General features: G+C 39.4%; 1 protein-coding gene across 3 annotated transcripts in view; it reads right to left on the bottom strand.

Moving 5' to 3' along the window:
* The window catches only part of MYO5A (myosin VA), a 168,517-nt gene that overhangs the window by 44,031 nt on the left and 105,455 nt on the right, over positions 1-19,031 (bottom strand). For all 3 annotated transcript variants that reach the window (XM_087821400.1, XM_087821398.1, XM_087821399.1), the window contains exons 16-25: positions 17,642-17,739; positions 15,757-15,843; positions 15,560-15,668; positions 13,132-13,343; positions 12,079-12,235; positions 8,555-8,794; positions 7,320-7,568; positions 4,392-4,485; positions 1,575-1,723; positions 149-262 (exon numbers count right to left, since the gene is read on the bottom strand). In XM_087821400.1, coding sequence (XP_087677526.1) covers positions 149-262; positions 1,575-1,723; positions 4,392-4,485; positions 7,320-7,568; positions 8,555-8,794; positions 12,079-12,235; positions 13,132-13,343; positions 15,560-15,668; positions 15,757-15,843; positions 17,642-17,739 — 1,509 coding nt within the window. The remainder of the gene's footprint in view (positions 1-148; positions 263-1,574; positions 1,724-4,391; positions 4,486-7,319; positions 7,569-8,554; positions 8,795-12,078; positions 12,236-13,131; positions 13,344-15,559; positions 15,669-15,756; positions 15,844-17,641; positions 17,740-19,031) is intronic.

Genomic DNA, 19,031 nt, shown 5'->3' with positions numbered 1-19,031 from the left:
TGTGGCTCAGGTTGTGGGCCGATCCCCAGTCAGGGTGTGTACAGGAGGCAGCCGATCAATGTTACTCTCTCACATGGATGTTTCTCTCTCTCTCCCCCTCCCTTCCTCTCTTTAAAGTCAATAAAAAAAGAAATAAAATAAAATGTACCTCTGTCCTCAATGTAATGTCTTCAGTTTCTGCAATTTCAGAGCTAAAGGTGTATTCAGACTCATTGCTGCTATGAGTGGAGTCTGTTCTCTTGTGTCCAGGCTTTGGCACATTCTGCAAGGCAAACAGGGCATAATCAACCGAACAAAATTAAACCTGGTATAGTTAAGACAGCATCCACCTTAACCTGGTTTTAATCTCCACTCAATGACTTGCTGTTCTCATGGCCAAATGATCTACTCCATGTTGTCTTGACCAAACCTTCACAAAAGGGTTGATCTCCACATTTATTTAATCTCATCATCTTTTTCTAGTGCTACTTCTTAACGTCCCAAGTAACTAGTGGCCTCTGAAACAACCAGTGGGATACAAAGCTTAGCTCTAGCCATAACTGAAGCGTAGATTAGTAAATAGTAAATAGAATAAAAATATACTCAAGAATGGAACTCTGGGGAACATGCTGTTGAAACACAGAGGGAAAGGACTCTAGAGAAAACTGAGAATGAGAGACCGTGAATGAAAAAGGGTTCTCCAGGGCCAAGTGCAGCAGGGAGATCAAAGAAGACAAGACTTAATGAGGTCCTTCCAATCTGCCCATTGCAAGGATAATGGTGACCTACTCCTAGGTCTAATTTCTCTTTGTCACATGCAAATCACAGAGTAGAGTAGTGAGGTTTGAAATAATGGTCCAACAGTAGAATTTAAATTAGCTTTTTAACCTCTTTGAGACTAGGCTTTCTCATTTGCAAGGCGGTAAATTTATTTCATTTCTTTTGTTACATAATCTTTTTCTTTTTACTTTTTAAATGTCACATTTTAAAGAACTTTTTCAAAGGATCCAGATTGAAGCAAAATTTGAAGCAAGTACTGAATCCCACAGATATCAAATTATCTGTTTTTTATAAGGTATTTCAGAACATTTCTGGCCATTTGTACCAGGAGGTTACCTTAAAGTATGATACTTTTAGGGAACAAGAGAGCTAGGGATTTGTCTCCTCATAGCAGGTTTAGTAGAACAGGGAGAACTATTAAAAGGTTCATTGGCAGATGCAGAAGAGTCCTTGAAATAGATAATTTATTACAAATACAGGCTGAATTTTTTTTGTAGAAATATATCTTTGAAATAATAATAAAAACCAGTAGAGGAAAATACTCAAGTATATAAATATTTGCTTTATATGCAAATTTTACACTAAGTCATTCAATACCTAAAACAAAGTTCAGCTATATTGACTTTATACTGTCTTATAGCCCAGTTGTTGTTTTTTATAAAGTGCTTGACTTTATAAAGTTATGTGATTTCTGAGGTTTGCTTTAAAGCAATCCAATCCATGAGTGTAAGGAATATAAGGGAGTTCATTCTATTCTATCTGCTTATGTATGTTTGAAATTTTTCATTAGTAAAAAGCAAAAGTATTTGACCCACCAACATCAGAGTCATCTCTTCCTTGAGGTCATCGTATCGTTCTTCTAAGCGACTGAACTCATTCAGAAGGTTCTGATATCTCAGCCTTTCATCATTAAGATCGAGTTCCAGTTGTTTCGTTTCTTCCACTAACTTCTTCTCCATAGTCTCTGAAGAAAAGAAGAGGGAAAAGCATGTGAAAGATGGCTCCACAGGATACAACAGTACAAACATGTACGCCGACTTCCAGTGTCTCCACAGGGGTTTTACTTTCAGCATCACTATGATCTATAAAGAGAACCTTCATAATCAATATAGGGAAAGAGAAGCCCTGGCCAAGCAGCTCAGCTGGTTAGAGCATTGTCCTGATAAGTCAAGGTTACGAGTGTGATCCTAGTCGGAGCACACACAAGAATCAACCAATGAAAAGATCAAAAAGGGGAACAACAAGTCAATGTTTCTCTCCCCCCTTCCTCTCTCTCTCTCTCAAATTAATAAGAGAAACCAAAACTAGATAATTTATTGATAATAGTAACAATCATCTACTTGGGTTCTTCCTTGTACTACAGGCTTAGTGGCACTAGTTCACTCACTGGTTATAGCACATCCTTGATAACCTTCCACTAGTCATTGTCTAGTAACAAAAGTATATACATTTTTATTCTAATAGTAGTCTGTTTCAGGATATTCATAAATTGCTTTGTCCAAATTAGTGTACTCTTTCAAGAAGTCAGATGCTCCTCAAGTCTCTGAGGGAATGGTGGCTTCTCAGTGGACCTAGCTATCCTACTCTTCCATCTCTCTGCTCCTCTCAGTCTCCAGGGTCTCTCTAACAACTCTCCAGCACTCTGAACTCCCCCGCTGTCCTATTATGTCCCCATTTCTAACCAGGTAAGCTTCCCAAGGCTGCCATCTGTGTCACTTCTCCTGTGTGCTGCTGGGGAAGGAACCCTCACCTCTCCATTTACGCACTCCAGTTGCCAGGGGCTTGCATTTGGCTAGAACAGAATCTGGAGATTGGAGATTAACCCTTGACTGCATATAAAACAAAAAAAAAGCCTCAAATCCCGGCTGAATGTTTTAACTCAATGAGCCAGCCAGTCACATTAAGCTTCCTCCCACCCTGGCCCACTTTACCCTTACAGTTTGTGGCTGAATCTGAATCTGCCCTGCCTACTTCTACTGCTTCACCATTTCTTTCTCTGTCAGCTCCATGAGGGCAAGGGCTGCAAGAGTCTTGTCTCAACTGTTTCCCTGGTGCCCATCACAGTGTTTCCCTATATAAGGTTTTAATACTTCGGAAATGAATGAATGAAAGAATTTTTTCTCTCTGTAACATTCTATAAATTGCCTTTTATTCCCACCGGTTTGCAGAAGCTGCCCAAAGCTACCAAAAAATTTTCCCTAGGCAAATCTACTGTCATTTCTTTGTTATCATTCAGTTTCAAGTACATTTTATATTTTCCTAGAAGTATCCTCATCATTCTGGATCCTTCCATCACATTCTGCATCCTAGCAACCTTATTTCCATGTCTTCAGGGACTGTTTTGGTTTCTCCTTCACTTCTTAATTTTTTTTCTGGTATTTTTAATTTTTTTCACCTTACCCCTTACATATGATCATCCTATAAGGCTTAATTCCAGATTTTCCTCTTTCCTTTATGTTATTCCCTTGGGAGGAAGGGGGCAGTGTGGGGAAGGGGGAAGAGGGTTCTCATCATCATAGCTTTGGGGAACCTTAAGGCTCATTTCTTTTTTTTTTTTAATCTGTCATCTCAATTTGGCTTCAGATCATCTATCTGGAGGCCCTAGCTGACAACCAAAATTTAACACTCAATAACAACTGATCTCATTAATTTTCCTCATAAACAGATACTTTTCTTACTCAATTTCCTCATTACTAATAATACACCACTATTGTTTTGAAATCTCGTATCAAAACTTTAGAATGTTTTTATTCCTTTTTTGAATACATTATCAAAAATAACATTGTTGATTCTTTTCATATTGTATATCCTCATTCCAATCTGTCTCTTCCTTTCCATTTCCACCACCAACGACTACAGTTTAGATCTGTATCTTCTTATCCTATGTTTATGAATATATGGATTTCTTATAAATTATTATCATTCTCACAAAGAACAAAATAAATATTTACATCTAGTTAGTCCTCTATTCAAAAAATCAGTGGGCTTTTTTGTTTGTTAGTTTGCTTGTTTGGTGACAAACAGTGATTGCTCTTGGGAGAATCATATCCATTAGCTTAGCAAAAAGTAAATAAATAAAAATAATACACACAGACACATACACACACATACATATTAGCTCAAGAATTCTTCCTAAATCAATAGGATTTCTTTAAGCCATAACTGATAAACTATACATGAAGAACAATCAATATTGCTAACATGATATTGACTGAACGTGAGTTCACATTTGTACATAGAAAGACCAGCTTTTTAAGTTCACCAACTGATTCAACCAAAATATTATAAATTTACAGATGAGAACCTCAACTTTGAAAAATATTTAAACTTTAAGCAAAGTTGTATCTTATAGCCTGGCTGGAGTGGTTCAGTTGGTTGGAGCATCATTCTGTGCACCAAAAGGTTACTGTTCAATTCCCAGTCAGGACACATACTTGGCTTGCAGGTTTGATCCCTGGTCTAGACACATATGGAAGGCAACCTATTGATGTTTCTCTCTCTCATTCTCATTTTTTCTCTCTCTCACTTCCTCTCTCTGAACATGTCCTCGGGTGAGGATTTAAAAAAAGTTGTATCCTGTAAAACTTTGGGAGGTTGGCTGGCATGCATTAGTTTGCCAACGTGAGCCTTACCTGTAATCTCCTTAGCCTGTTCCACGATAAGGTGATTGAGGGCCTCTTTTTCCTGCTTCAGCAAAGTATTTTCTTCCTTCAGAGTTGATACCACCTATAAAATGAAACAAATTGAGGTGGCTTCAACAGACAGAGCAAACCAGATGCTAAGTATAAAGACCTCACAGACGTCACTCCTTACTTCCACATCCTCTGAGGCCTCATTTCTTTGCCTAGTTATGTCTAGTCATCTTTCAAATTTGGTTCAAGCATTACCTCCTCCAGAAAACCTTCCTGGAAACTACCTCCAAATAGATGTCTCATCTCTGGGCTACTACAGGACCCTGTATATGCCTCTTTATAACCCTTATAAATGATTTACTTTTATTTCCCTAACAGACTAGAAATTCCTGGGGGACAAACATGACTGCTGCTGTTGTTTCACTTTATACCTTGAGCATTTAGTGATTGCCTGGCATCTCATAAGCATTTGCTCTTAAAACAATGATAATGCTTTTTCACCTCAACAGCCTAGTACAAAGCTATGTGTACCCATGATTGAAGAAGAGAGATTGAGGAGGTTAAGAAAGATATGAAGAGCATTTTGGTTCTGGAAATTCACTGAAGATTTTCTGAAGGTCCCTGCTGTCTTAAAAAAGAGAATTTTTCCTTTCATCCCCTTTTAAGAGTTTTGCAACACTATAAACTAGTCATTTTATTCCACGTTTAAGCATTGACCTTACAACAGTGAATGTACTTAATGCCACTGAACTGTACACCCAAAAACAGTTAATGTGGTAAATTTTCTGTTATGTACATTTTAATTAAAAAAAAAATTTTTTTTAAAGCATTAACTTAACTTTCTAGCTGGATAAGGATTCCCAGGAAGCAAAAATCAAAACCAAAAATAACTTTGCAAAGTCCATAATTTACTCAGTTCATCTCTGCAATAAAATGTGTACTTGTGATGAGTGAAACCTGAATTTCTTCTCTAAGCTAAGTTCAAGGAACTCTAAAGTGATAGCTAATAATAAAGAGAACTGTTAAGAGTTCAGAGATAGAGAGCCAGGGCTGTGACTGAGTACCCCTGGAGAAAGGGGAAGTAGATGACAACACTGCCACAGCAGTAAGCCCAGGTGTTCCTCCTGAGGGTCCAGCCTCTTCCTTCCATGCTGACATGGCTTTACCCTCCGCCCTCAGCAGAAAGACCAGAGTTCCCTAGGCTCTTGAGAGAAGCTGCTCTTTGTCAGGGGTGTGCTTTTATAAAATACACGTGCCTACCCCACACTCTCAGAGCTTGGCAGGTATCTTTAAAGAAAAATGCCTCTCCACAGTACGGCTAGTGTGGCTCGGCGGTTAAGCATCGACCTATGATCCAGGAGATTGAGGTTGGATTCCCAGTCAGGGCACATGCCCAGGTTGCGAGATCGATCCCCAGTGGGGGGCATGCAGGAAGCAGCCGATCAATGACTCTCATCATTGATGTTTCTATCTCTCTCTCCCTCTCCCTTCCTCTCTCTGAAATCAATAAAGACATATTTAAAACAAAAACAACAGCAGAACTCTCCAGCAGATTCTGATACACACTTCTGGCTAAGAACCATAGTTCTGTGTACCTTCTAGGCTCCTTGATCAGGCTGATCGGAAATGCAGCTTTCCTGATCATAAAGTGGCTGTCACAGTGAAATGTTTTCATTCTTCCCATTACTATACTCCATCTAAAAGAATTATAGTGCCTATAGCTAGCCTGTGAAAAACAGAAGATAATAAAAAAGGAGAAATCTGTATCTGCTCGTGTGTACTATTCTATCAGACCAGAAAAGTATGCACTTGACTTTGAAGTGAGAAAGAGAATTTTCTGACCAAGCTTAAATACTCTAGGTTCAGAGAAATCTGGAAAGCTTCTGTGGACTCAAAAAATGACAAAAAGAAAAAAAAAAGATAGAAGAAGATCTTAAACCTCAGGAGTATTTCTTTGAATGCATATCTGAATTCTGACCGAACAAACTTGCCATGCCACATAACCTATATTAATGGCACTGCTGTTTCCATAATACAGAGGCCAGATCTGCTAGAGATATAGGAGATTACTTTATTGGGAACCTGAATACCACAGGATTGCAATTTTATTAGTACACTCTCTTACCTGAAGTACATCTAAGCTCCTTCTGAGCTTTTTACTCTATACACTGCGGTTAACGTACAGAAGTCAGCACAAAAACAGCATATTGGGATATTGGTATTCTTGCTCATAGTTACAACCAACATAGTCAATTCTGTTTTCACTTAAAAATGGTCACACCAGTGGAATCTCTGAAAGTTACTTTTTTTCCCCAGTAAGCCTTATGTTGAGGTACTTTTATTTTGTTTAAACAATGCTTCTCATTCCTGCTTGAGAACCTTAATGTTTTCTGTATTTAGTAAAGTTCTGACATAAGTTAATACAAGTTTGTAGTGTAGAAACACTGATGATCAATCTGTAAGGATTTTTTCCCTTTTTGGTTATATCTGCATGGGAGTTCTGGGCTACAATCAGTGTGCAGACATTTTGATTTCTGTCTTGGACTTCTTAACATAGTCTTAATTCGTTTCCCTAAAACTCCCTAGTATCAGCAATTGAGAGTTCATTGTTTGATTTGCTTCTTACGTTAACCCAAGAAAAAGGAATCTACACTCCATCCAGACCGATGCAATTAAAGAAAGAGAGTGTATATACAGTAGGGGCATGGCCATTAATTCTCTTCTTACAATACTGCTTTTCCTCTGTTCTCATTAAAGTCATAAGGCTCTACCAAAAGTCCTACAGCTACTGACTTATCATGTGGAAGGAATGCTTGGGAAACACTAACAATAAAATATGTATTTCAGCTTTGATTGAAACCAACATTGAGCCACAGGCCAGGTCAAGATGACAGCGCATTTCCTTTGTGAACATTAGTTCCTTCCTACCTGCTCAGTTTCTTGTTTGTATCTATCTGCACGTTCCTCAATGGATTTTTTCTCTGATCGAGTTTGTTCCAGGTCTTTCCGGAGCTTGGCAACTTCTTCCTGTAGACTAAGGACCCGTCCAGTGGCAACCTTAGCCTCCTCCTCACTTAGCTGAAGACGTTCTAAGTCACTTCGTAGTTTCTCAGTCTCAGAGTTGTAAATTCCTTCCAGACTGGTCAATTTCTCCATGAGGCACTTGTAGTCTTTGTTCTTTAAACACATACAAACAATAAGCAAATATACATACCATCAAATGTATTCAGTGAGAAAACCAGGCTGGTTCATTATAGTCATGCTATCTCATCATGATGTTATAGTATCTAACCAAAATTCTAACCGCAACACTTGTAGTAACAGAATCACTACTCTCTCTGTGATATAAAGAGAGAAGAGACCAGACAGCATTATTTCTGTTTTACGTGATGAGCAACACAGATGTGATTTTTCTCATAGCTGCAAGGCGAGTTATGAGAGCAAATCCTTAATTTCCTGATTCTTAATCCAGAAATAGGAAAATGTACACTTGCTTTTGAAAACAAATCACTGTGCTACTAAGTCATGTGCTAGCCAGGTGATGCATACGAACAATAAAATGGCCTCAAAATCACAAATTTCTTACAAGTCTGTTTACTACCTCAAAACTCTCCTCACACTCAGAAAACCTTTCTGATGAACTCCATTTCATTGTGTAGTTTTTTGCCCTCCAGAGTATTTATGTAGTACTAATTACCTTTATATCATTTGCATGTGCTAAAATAGCACTTAGTAACTATCTATAAGAAATCAAACTTTTATCTCTGCAAACAGGCTGTAGATTCCTCAGAAGCGTGGCCGTCTTCCTGATTCTTTTGCCATCTCATTGTAAACTCACCTGCGAAAGGAACATTATACTACATGCAAACGAATGGTAATGATGAAGAACTTTGTCAAGTATAAAGTACACGATTCTCTCTTGGTCGTAAAGGTAGGAGCACTAGTAAATCTGGCTGTGTTCTCAAAAATAATTTCCTGCCTTAGTCCTTGCGATGATAATCTTACCTATGAGCTCGTCACTATGTCCACACTTACTACTGTCATTATTATTTTACTTTTCTGCTAAGACTGAAAAGGTAAAGTCAAGGGGAGACAACGCTGCCCACACTCCCAGTGGACTTCTTCAGGCATGCTCCCTTGCAGGGCTCCTGTTGGAAACACACCTGCTCGTCAACTTTGCGCTGCAGCTGCATGATCTTGTTCTCCATGCCGATGTGGAGTTTCTTATAGCGCTCCACGGAGCGGGCCTCGATCTTGAGCTTCTTCAGCTCGCGCTTGGCCATCATCCGCCGGAAGCAGCACTGAAGGTAGATGATGGCATGCATGCTCCTCTTGTAGCAGGTGCGAGCCAGCCAGCCCCGGACCCACTTCTGAATGATGACTGCTTTGTGCTCACGGAATATCTGCAGAGAAGGGTAAGTACGAGTAACGTCAGATCCTGGGCTAGACTCAAGGTACAACTCTATCCACCTATGGCTGTCAGGCTGAGAAGTCATGCATTACCTAAAGGGAAAGGCACAAAAGTTGAAGTAACAATGTATTATGTGGATTGTACATATCACAAATATACAGAAGCGCAGTATTGTTTTAAATGTGATTTTAAAAGTAGACTTTAAAGGGTGATTTGAGAAACATAGAGTATACACACAGAAGCGCTGTCTACATAAAAGACACCAGATTACTAAAAGACAAACAATTCTAAAAAGAAAGGAAAAAACCCAATAGGTTTCCTATTGGTGTATGATATCTGTCAGCAACAGGCGATCCTATATAAAATGAACAGAACTTGGCACCTTGTGAATTACATGCTATTAAAATAAAAGACTTAGCCACCACCCTTTCTGCTGATACATCTCACTGTGCATTAGGTCTATGCTTGAGGACATGGGGTATGGCCACTAAGCTGGCTGTAGAGGCCAGCAGTTGGAGTACTACAAAGTTTGTTACTAATTTATTGATTTTTTTCCAGAAACAAAAAAATGACACTGTTGGTTGCCCTATTTGAGGAATACCATTCTAGTGAGGATTTCCCATTGTTGTTTCAAATGTAATAGGAATCCACTTATGGGAGTCAAAGGTAGTAAACATAAAGCTTTAAAAGAAAAGATAAAAGATAAAGGGAAGTAAACAAATCTTAATTTTGATTTTGTTATACTTTCTAAATAAGAAGATATTCCCCTAAACGTATAAACAACTTATAACAAAAAGATTGCCTTATAAGATGAATTTCTTATCATTAAGGCCATCAAGCAGAGATTGTCTAAATAATTTCCAGGAATGATGGAGAAGTAATTCTTGAAATTAATAAAGGTTGAACTATCAAAGCTTTCTAAGGTCCTTCTAAGTCTATGATTTTATAAAACAACTCTTGTATGATAAAAATATTTAAATATATGCACTTAAGTACTTAGAGATTATTATAAATGGACACAATGTATCTCTTATGAAACTTTTTAAATGTAAAAATTTCTGAAACCATCTATTCAAATAGATAGCAGTTCAATAAAATCATTAAAAGAATAGTTCCTATTTTTAGGTTAAGGACCTGAGGAAAACAATGGGAAAAATGTGCCATTCCAGAGGATACACTTAAGAAATAAGTTGTTAGGTATTAAACCATCAAGTACAAAATAAACACAGGTGTTCAGGAGATCTTAATAGCACCTTTACCAAGTCAAGGCTGCCCCCTTCAGCTGTTTACCTAATACTCAGGCAGTCTTTGCTTCCCACTAAGTGCAGTCACTGTGCATCACGCTGCAGTGAGGTCCATCCTGAGCTCTCCCTGAACATCACGATTCTGAGGGAGCCCCTTGTCTTATCCAGATGACTAGTGACCAACTGGATAAGACTCAGTAATGGCAAACTGAAGGCTTTCAGACTTTCAGACTCAAGCAGCAAATGGGGCAAAGCTATTAATGTCAATTTTACTATTCCATTTCTTCCTCTCCATATAACTTCAGACATTGGTTCATTTCTGTAATTTCAGTCAAATGGAAACAGTATATAATTAGATCTTCCACTCTCAATCTCATTTCCATTAGTGAATTAGAGAAATTAAACAATGCCTACTCTCCCTTAGACTCCCAAGCCCCATGAAGGGGAAGCCTGGACTGGAAAAACAGGAAACATAGCCAGAAGGAGCACTAATGGGGTGCTACCGGCCTATACATGAGCTAGCCTCTAATCTACCACTCCCAGTGTGCCGTCACAGTTGGAGCTGAGCTACTGCTCCAACCAATAGCCTCAAAACCCCATTCAGATGTTCCTGAGAGCAGTGAAGAAAACGGAAGTGTAAGCAGTTTGGTGTATCTAAAAGGTCACGTTTAATAAGGCTTTTCCTTCCCCTGAAAACTTATGCCTGTAGAGAAAGAACACCAGACCATAAAGCCAGCATGGGCAGAAAGACCTGAAGTAGCTATCTTCAAATTTTCTTCAAAACACAGCTATTAAATATACTCATTCAAGCCTCATTAGTTTTTCATTTTTCTTTGTTGTCTAAAATTACTTCAAAATAAGAAAGTAAAATACATACATGAATAGGGCCTAGGTCACCCTCACAGACTGCCTGCAATTAGAGACATGTCCCTCAAATCACTCTACGGATGCTCCTTCTAACAGGGGCGCCCACAGAGCTCTAAGATCCAGATGGTACTTCTGGCTTGTTAGGAATATATCATGAAGGACAGACTCAAAACCTTGCCAAAATGAAAAGAGAAAAACCTTTCAACTAGATCATATATTGTCAGAGGTGACGATTAACATTAATCTGGTGATCCAATATCTACAGTCATGTTGATTATTGCCAGATACAAAGATTACTTGTCAAAAAACGTTCAGAGCATCATATTCCAGTCAATACAAGTTTAACCACATTAGTGTTATCTCCTTTTCACCACAGTAAATTATTCCAAGGTTATTTCATTCTTTAAACAGTCTCCCACCCATATGTCACATATTCTACCTATTCAAAGCTCACCATAGTGAGTTAAATAAAGGCCCCCGAAGATATCAAATCCTAACCTCTGGAGTCTGTAAATGTTATCTTCTTTGGGAAAAGGGTCTTTGCAGATGTGATTAAGTTAAAAATTTTGAGATGAGGGGATTACACTGGATTATCCTGGTGGGTCCTAAATCCATCACAAATATTTTCGTAAGAGACAGACAAAAGAAGCCAAGTTAGAAACACAGAGGAGATGATGATGTGAAGATGAAGGCAGAAACTGGAGTGATGTGGCCACAAACACAAGAAACACTGGTAGCCATCAGAAGCTGAAAGAGGCAAGGGATGGATTCTCCCCTAGAGCTTCTGGAGGGGGTACAACCTGCCAACACCTTGATTTTGGCCCAGTGATACTGATTTTGGATTTCTGACCTCCAGAACTGTGAGAGAATATCTTTCTATTGTTCTAAGCCACCAAGTTGGTGGTAATTTATTATAGCAACCACAGGAAACTAATTCAGTAACTTTTCTTCACATTACATAGACAAGGGGAAAAAAGTAGGTAAAGTTTTTTCCATTGTCTTGTTAATTAAATATATGCACTTAAGATTTAAAAATATATTTCAGTTGTTGTTTGTCTCCATATGGCTTTTATGTCCATAGGAGCCCCTGTGGTTACTTTGTACGGACGTGAAATCTGATTAGCATTAATGGAATAAATAAACAAAGTTGAAAATAATGACTCACCTTGCGATACCTATTTCTGGCCAAGTAGCCTCGCAAATAAGACTGAAGAACGATAGTGGCAGCTCGTTTAATTTTGTACTTCCTGTGGGCTACATACATGCGCCAGTACTTCTGAATGATGGTTGCAGCCTTGGTTCTGCGCAGGAACTTAGCATAGCTGGCCAAAGAAAGAAGCAGTGCAGTTGTTAGTAACAGGAAAAATGCAGGGATGTATTTTGTAGAGACAAAGAACCAGTATCTTCAGCATAAGTAGTACCTCCATTGTAGTATTCTAATAATATACAATATTAAATCAACATTCATATTTCTTATATTTATATAGCCATTTACAGTTCCCCCAAATATTTCCACATTCATTGTCTTATTTGAGCCTTCCCTACCCTGCAGATGAGGATGTCCCACATTACCTGATTTTACAATAAAGAAAGGGGAGCTCATAAAGGTTCACTCTTTCTAGGACAGTATTCATTACCCCAGGCTATGTCCCCCTACATTGCAGAACAGCTATACACAGAATCCCATACTTGCTCATCACCAGTTTTCTTAGATCTACCCATTGCTGATGTTTAATATTTTCCAAACTCTTTCTGTTTGGGCATAAATTCTTTATCATTAATTCATTTCTACTGATATTTCTAAATTAAAATTATCCTAATATGCTATCACACTTAAGTAAAACTCTGGAAAGACCTTCACAGTTTATTGCTCCTGAAAACTTCTCAATGGAGCCATTATTAACTAGCTCATATTCATGGCTGTTTTAATTTACAGATAATTTCTTCAGGCCCATATGAAAGTATAAAAAATAAGATACTGAGGACATGAGCACGCAGTAATTTATAATTATTTTGAGGACAACTCTGAATAATTCATAAGGGTGAGTGAAATTTTATTCAATTTAACTGTCTTATGAGTTAATTTGTTATTCCTTGAATCTAAGAAGAGGTGAGGTGTTGCCTTCTCACACAGGGTGACCACTCAGAACTGTTCTGGTTTGCGCAATGAATCAGATGAGCTCTGCAATCTTAGGAGCCAGGTCGCCCGGTGACCTACCATCGGGCCTGGTAGCCTCGCACGTGTCTCTGCACAGTGATGGCTGCCTTCCGCATGCGCAGGTACTTCTTCCGCAGCAGCCACCCTCGGATTGTCTTCTGGATCCGAATGCAGGCAGCCCTCAGCTTGTCTGCCCTCAATTTCTCTAGATAGGCCACTTGACCAGCACGGAAAAAGATCTTGGTCTTACCAAACTGATATTTGTCCTTGTCCTGTTTTTGGAAGAAATTGTATACTGAGAAGTAGAAATAGTGACCATATAAATAAAATTGTAGAAGAGAAAAAATACATCTAAAAGCAGAATCAGTAAAGGGATGAATCTATTGGCTAAAACTTGGGCTACGTCATGATTAACTAATGGAGCCAGATTTTTGATCCAATGCAAGTTGAGCAAATAGAAGGGATTTTAAGGAAAATTGAAGTTTAAGAGTTATTTTCCAGAATTATTCTACCTGGAATCATTATCTGAGGCCAAAAACTTGGTTGTGGGTTATAGGCAGCTATTATTTGCTTGTTTGTATTTTAAATATCTCAAGGAAATGGAGATGCTGACACTCGCTCTGACTGACCCAGGCTGTAAGGATTACATCGGGCTGTATGCTCCAAGAGAAAGCTGAAGGGACAAAAACACCAGTATAAAGAATAAGGCAGGAAGGCATGCACACAAAATAAAAATGTAAAAGCAGAAAACCCTGCACATTCATATTAAAAGAGTTAAGTTTCTTGTTATATCTCTGTTCTGTCGACAGTATCTGAAAATAAACAAAACCCTAGAAATACGTTTAAATTATTTGTACAAATTTCAAAATTCCTTTTACAAAAATGTAACCATTTATATTGCTCATTTACTTTTGATAATAAGCAGAGTTGAGCAGTTAACACAGACATGCATGCAATTTCTGGTCCATTATATTCTGACCCACCTTATCTGGAAGCACACAAGTTATTAACTATTCTCAGACAGAAAGAAGAGTGGAATTTATAATAGTCACTATTATAATCTAACATTGTATGAAAACAGAAAATTACTTTTTACTGTAAGCAGATATCTCCTATCTTGTACATGAAACCAGAAAATCAGAAATCTCCACATATATCTAAAACACCTAAAATTATTTCAATTTTAATCAAGAAAAGCTACATAGGAAACCTAGCTGGAGATACAAAAGGAGCTAAACAGTGGTTACCTCTCCTTCTCCCTGTCCCATCTCAGCCTCCTCCACACCAACTCTGCACTCCTCGATTTGGCCTTTGCCCTGAAAAGTTCTGAATCAGGCCTGAAACGGGCTGGGGGAGGCCAGGCGTAGGACTGTCCCTACTTTCTGCTGTGCATTCCCATCTGAACCCAGGTTAGAAAGGTGGTGGGCCAAACTCGAAAGGCTCCCGATTCTTTTACACATTATTAAGAAAGTGGTCTTAGCTCTTTAAAAAAACAAATTTATTACAAAGAAGAGATATCACATTTAGTTAATTATGACTACCTCAGAGTGAGGTAATGCATCCAAACTAGCATCAAACAAGTGAAAATACTTTTTTAAACCTTTCATGAATCTGAAATTCTCTGTGACCTAGATTAGTGGTTTTCAAAGTATAGTCCTCAGACCAGCATCAGCGTCACCTGGTAACTTCTTATAAATACAAGTTGTTGGACCCATCCTAGACCTACTGAGTCAGAAATTCAGGGGGAGGGGGCAGCAAGCTGTGTTTTAACAACCCCCCAGGTTCTAAAGTTCGAGTACTCCTCAGTGTGGAATGCAAGACTCTCCAAACACCAACCTACATTTCCTAAGCACTTCCCTACTGCTCACACACAGATTGTACACTGCAAAGAAACTACATTACTGTTTTCTGAGCAAACTGTATGCTTTCCCACTTCTTCACACCATGCTCCCTGTTAAAATATTCTCCATCCACTTTTATACAATCTTACCCATTCTTTAGGGTCTGACTCCACACACGTCTTCCATTAAATTGCTCCTCCTTCCTGTAGCAGATGTGGCTTTGCCTTGCGCTGATTTCCTGTTTCTTTCACTCAGCATTTGATAGACGTTATAGTATACTATACTTATCTTTAAAATGCATTAATTTCCAATATAGGTTATGTTACCCGAGGACAAGACTTATTTTTTCTTAATCACACAGCATCTGGCCTGGCATCTTCCATAAGTTAAGTACTAGGTAAGTTTTTAAGTCTGGGTCCAGGCCTCATCATCCTGTTTCCTGATGGTGGACCACCATCCTCACCAGTCAGTCCGAGCATCCTAAACACAGTGAGCCTTGGTCTCCAAGACAGTGTGCCCTCCCCGCTCCCCGCCTGGAAAAGTCTGGAGCAGTGGTATTTATATGTTCCCAGGGCTTTCACAGATTATAATCACAAGGCCTTTGGCCATAATCTGTTCAGATAAAGATAAGTGAAAATTTTTCTTACCGGGACCAGTTTCTCTAATACGTTCTTGCATGTTTGCTTTCTGTCACTCAGCACATCTTTTTGCTTCATTAGGACACGGTAGCGGCTGAAAAATTCTTGGTAAGTCCACCTACAAAAAGAAACCCACTTTAGCTTATTTAAAGAAATAGGAAGTTATCTCATTAGGACCCCTTATATTTGAAAAATGCCAGGCTCACCGTGAGGGGAAACCCGCTGCACTGATTCGGATGGTTTCCAGGACACCACACGCTCTCAGTTGCTGCACTGCCCTCTTCTCATCAAATCTATGTGTACAAATGAACATCATTAATGCACAAGAAGCCTGGCTAGAGCCACAAATTACTCTTCTCAGTCCAGAGATTCTTCTGTAAAGAGCCAAATAGATACATCAGAAAAGAAAGCATTCAAAAGTTGTAGCAGTGATCAAATGGAAAACTCCATGTGAGAGTGGGGAGGAGACAATAGGCAGTAAAACTAAAGAGCCATAAACATTATCTGTTGCCCTAGCAGGTTTGGCTCAGTGGTTAGAGCATTGGTCTGCGGACTGAAGGGTCCAGGGTTCGATTCTGGCCAAGGGCACGTATTTTGGCTGCAGGCTTGATCCCCAACGCGGGGTCGGGGTGCATGAGGGAGGCAACCAATCAATGTGTCTCTCTCACATCTATGTTTCTCCCTCTCTCTCTCCCCCCTTCCAATCTCTCTGAAAAGCAATAGAAAAAATATCCTTGGGTGAGGACTTAAAAACCCCCAAAAAACATTAACCTGTCGTTCATACCACAACTCATCCTGAGAATATTTAAAACAAACAAACAAAAAACTCCTCTGTACTTTGCCCATACTCATTACATGGCTTGGCTTGACTCGCTGTGCTCATAACTCTTTAGCTCACCATACAAATTTCTCCTGGAACAAAGACTGGCCAGCTCTGGAGATTTCTCTAACAAGAAGGACAAATTAAATATGCCCCATTCAGTTATTCTTTTAAAAAATTATTGGTGTTCTAAAAGCTATTGGTGTGTACATACTAAGCATTTATAGTGTCCACATCAATGGAAAATATTTATGTTTTGTATTAATCTTATGTTTATTTTACTCTAGACAACTGGCACCTTAATATTAAATTGCCCCTAAGAGGAAGTGGTAAGGCCTGTCGCTCACTGAATGATCACTCCTTACTCCCCCAGTTAAGCTCTGAGCGACCTCTCCAACCCTCTGCTGTGCTATTTTCTCAAGTGTTCTGGTGGTGGTGGGAGATGGGGTGAGCTGGGCTTCCTGGAGAGTAGCCCAGGGCGGGCAGCTTCTCCTGCTTCCCACTTCCTCCGCAAAGGGTTTCCTGGCAACTGAGATGACGTAAGGGTTTTTCAGAGCTGCCCTCTAGTCTACCGCAAAACAGGTGGAGGGCAGGCTGGCAGGGGTGTAGGGAGAAGAGCACTCTCACACTGCAGAGGGGCAGTTGGAGTTACTATAACCTTGGTAGATGTGTCTAACCTCTGACCCACAAATTCCACTTCTAGAAATACATTATCCTAAAGAGGTAATCAGGCAAAAATTCAAAAATGTTTGGCAAAATATGTTTATTAGAGCATTGCTGGAATAATGTAAATGGCAAGCAATAGGAAATCATTTAAATAAATGATGGTATGTCTATACAATGAGACATTATGTAGCCATTAGAATGATGATGTGGATTTTTATTTACTAACTAGGAAGTATCCACAATTTATTAAGATAAAAGCAGATACAAACAGCAATTATAGCATGAGCCCCTCCCTTTCATTAGTGTGTCTCTCTTGTTCTCTCTCTCTCACACACACACACACAGAAGGAAAGGGAGAAATGTTGGCCACTTAATACCAGTTATCTCTCTGACTACAATGAATACTTTTTCATTTATTTTTATACTATTTTATATTTTCTGAAAACTGTTTTTACAATGTACATACATTAATTTTTAAAATTTTTTTTAGCTTTTTTTTTCCTCTACGAGACATGAAGAATTACTCAAATATTTTTTTCTTTCTGTTGGTTTGGTAATCCTTGAGATGCAGATACTTTTAAATTCAGTAGTTGAGAAATACTTACGTGAATGGGAACTTGAAATCATTAGGCTTAATACAACGCACATAGTGAGGGGTAGTGGCATTGAGGGTCTCCATAAGCAGGTGAAGGGAATTTCGGAACTGCATGGGAAAGAGCAAAAGGGGCATCAAGGTTTTGTTAAAGTCAAAGATGACATAAAACAAGTTAAAATTTTCTTCTAATGACAGTAGTGGAGACTGACCCAACCTCAGAAGGGGAACTGCTATTGAACAAGAATGCTAGAGCTTTAGGTTAAAATTTGCTTAAATTCTATCATTTACTTGCTTACTCTGCTAAATATACATTCGCTCTCTCCCACCCCTTGCCCCATGCATCTCTTGTCCCCACACATGCACAGCCTTCCCCATTAACATCCCCCTCCAGAGTTGTGCATCTGTTACAGTTGATGAACTTAAACTGACACATCATAATCTCCCAAAGTCCATCATTTACATTAGAGTTTAGTCTTCCCACTCCCCCACTCTTATTTTTGTTAATCTTCACCAGAGGATACTTTTTCCATTGTTTTTCAGAGAGAGTGGAAAGGAGGGAGGGAGGGGGAGACAGAAATATCGATGTGAGAGAGACATATCAATTGGTTGCCTCCCACACACACCCTGACCGGGGCCGGGACTGAACCTACAACCCAGGTATGTGTTCTTGACCAGAAATTGAACCTGAGACCTTTTGGTGCTCGGGCCAACACTCTAACTGCTGGGCAACACTGGCCAGGGCCCAGTCCCCTTTCAATACAAGTTTTTCCTGTTTTCTGTTGTGAATTCAGAATTCTGACTAAAAATATAACCTTAAGAATATTAAGGCCATTTAATCACATACAGTGGGAGTTTTGCTGTAAGATACTGAACAATGTAGCAGATGACTTAAAAGAGTATAGGAAATGAGTGGGAGAATGGGAGAGGGCAGGCAGGGTGGGGTTACCATTAGGGACATGGGATCGGGACTGGAGGCAGTGGGCCTGTGTCAGGCCCTGCTTCCTGACTGCCCTGGGTACAGGGTCCCACGCACAGGAAAACAAGCTGTCTAGTGCTCAGCCTCCTGTCCAGAGCCTGGGACATTGTTCAGGCACTGAGCACGTACGTAACATTTCCCACTCCCCACCGAGCATAAGACATCAAAAAAGGAGGGGGCACTGTTCCAGCTGAAGGAGCTGATGCTCTGCACAAATCCAGAGAGGAAACAACCAGAGAACAAAACAAAGGCAACAGTGGTCTCTAAGGAAGAAGAATTAAGATGTAGAGAACATTACTTTGGGAAAGGCTTAATCAGAGTCACGGATCTAAAGCTAGGCGGAGAGGAGTAGGAGCGGATGGTGTTACAAGTTCCCACAGCGCAAGCTCTAGCCTCTCCTCACCTGAGGATCCCACCTGGGAGG

Source organism: Miniopterus natalensis, chromosome 1 (assembly GCF_054644295.1).
Source record: "Miniopterus natalensis isolate mMinNat1 chromosome 1, mMinNat1.hap1, whole genome shotgun sequence".
NCBI classification, from domain to species: domain Eukaryota; kingdom Metazoa; phylum Chordata; class Mammalia; order Chiroptera; family Miniopteridae; genus Miniopterus; species Miniopterus natalensis.
The sequence above is the reverse complement of the archived record's forward strand: the minus strand, read 5'-3'. Positions and strand labels throughout refer to the sequence as shown.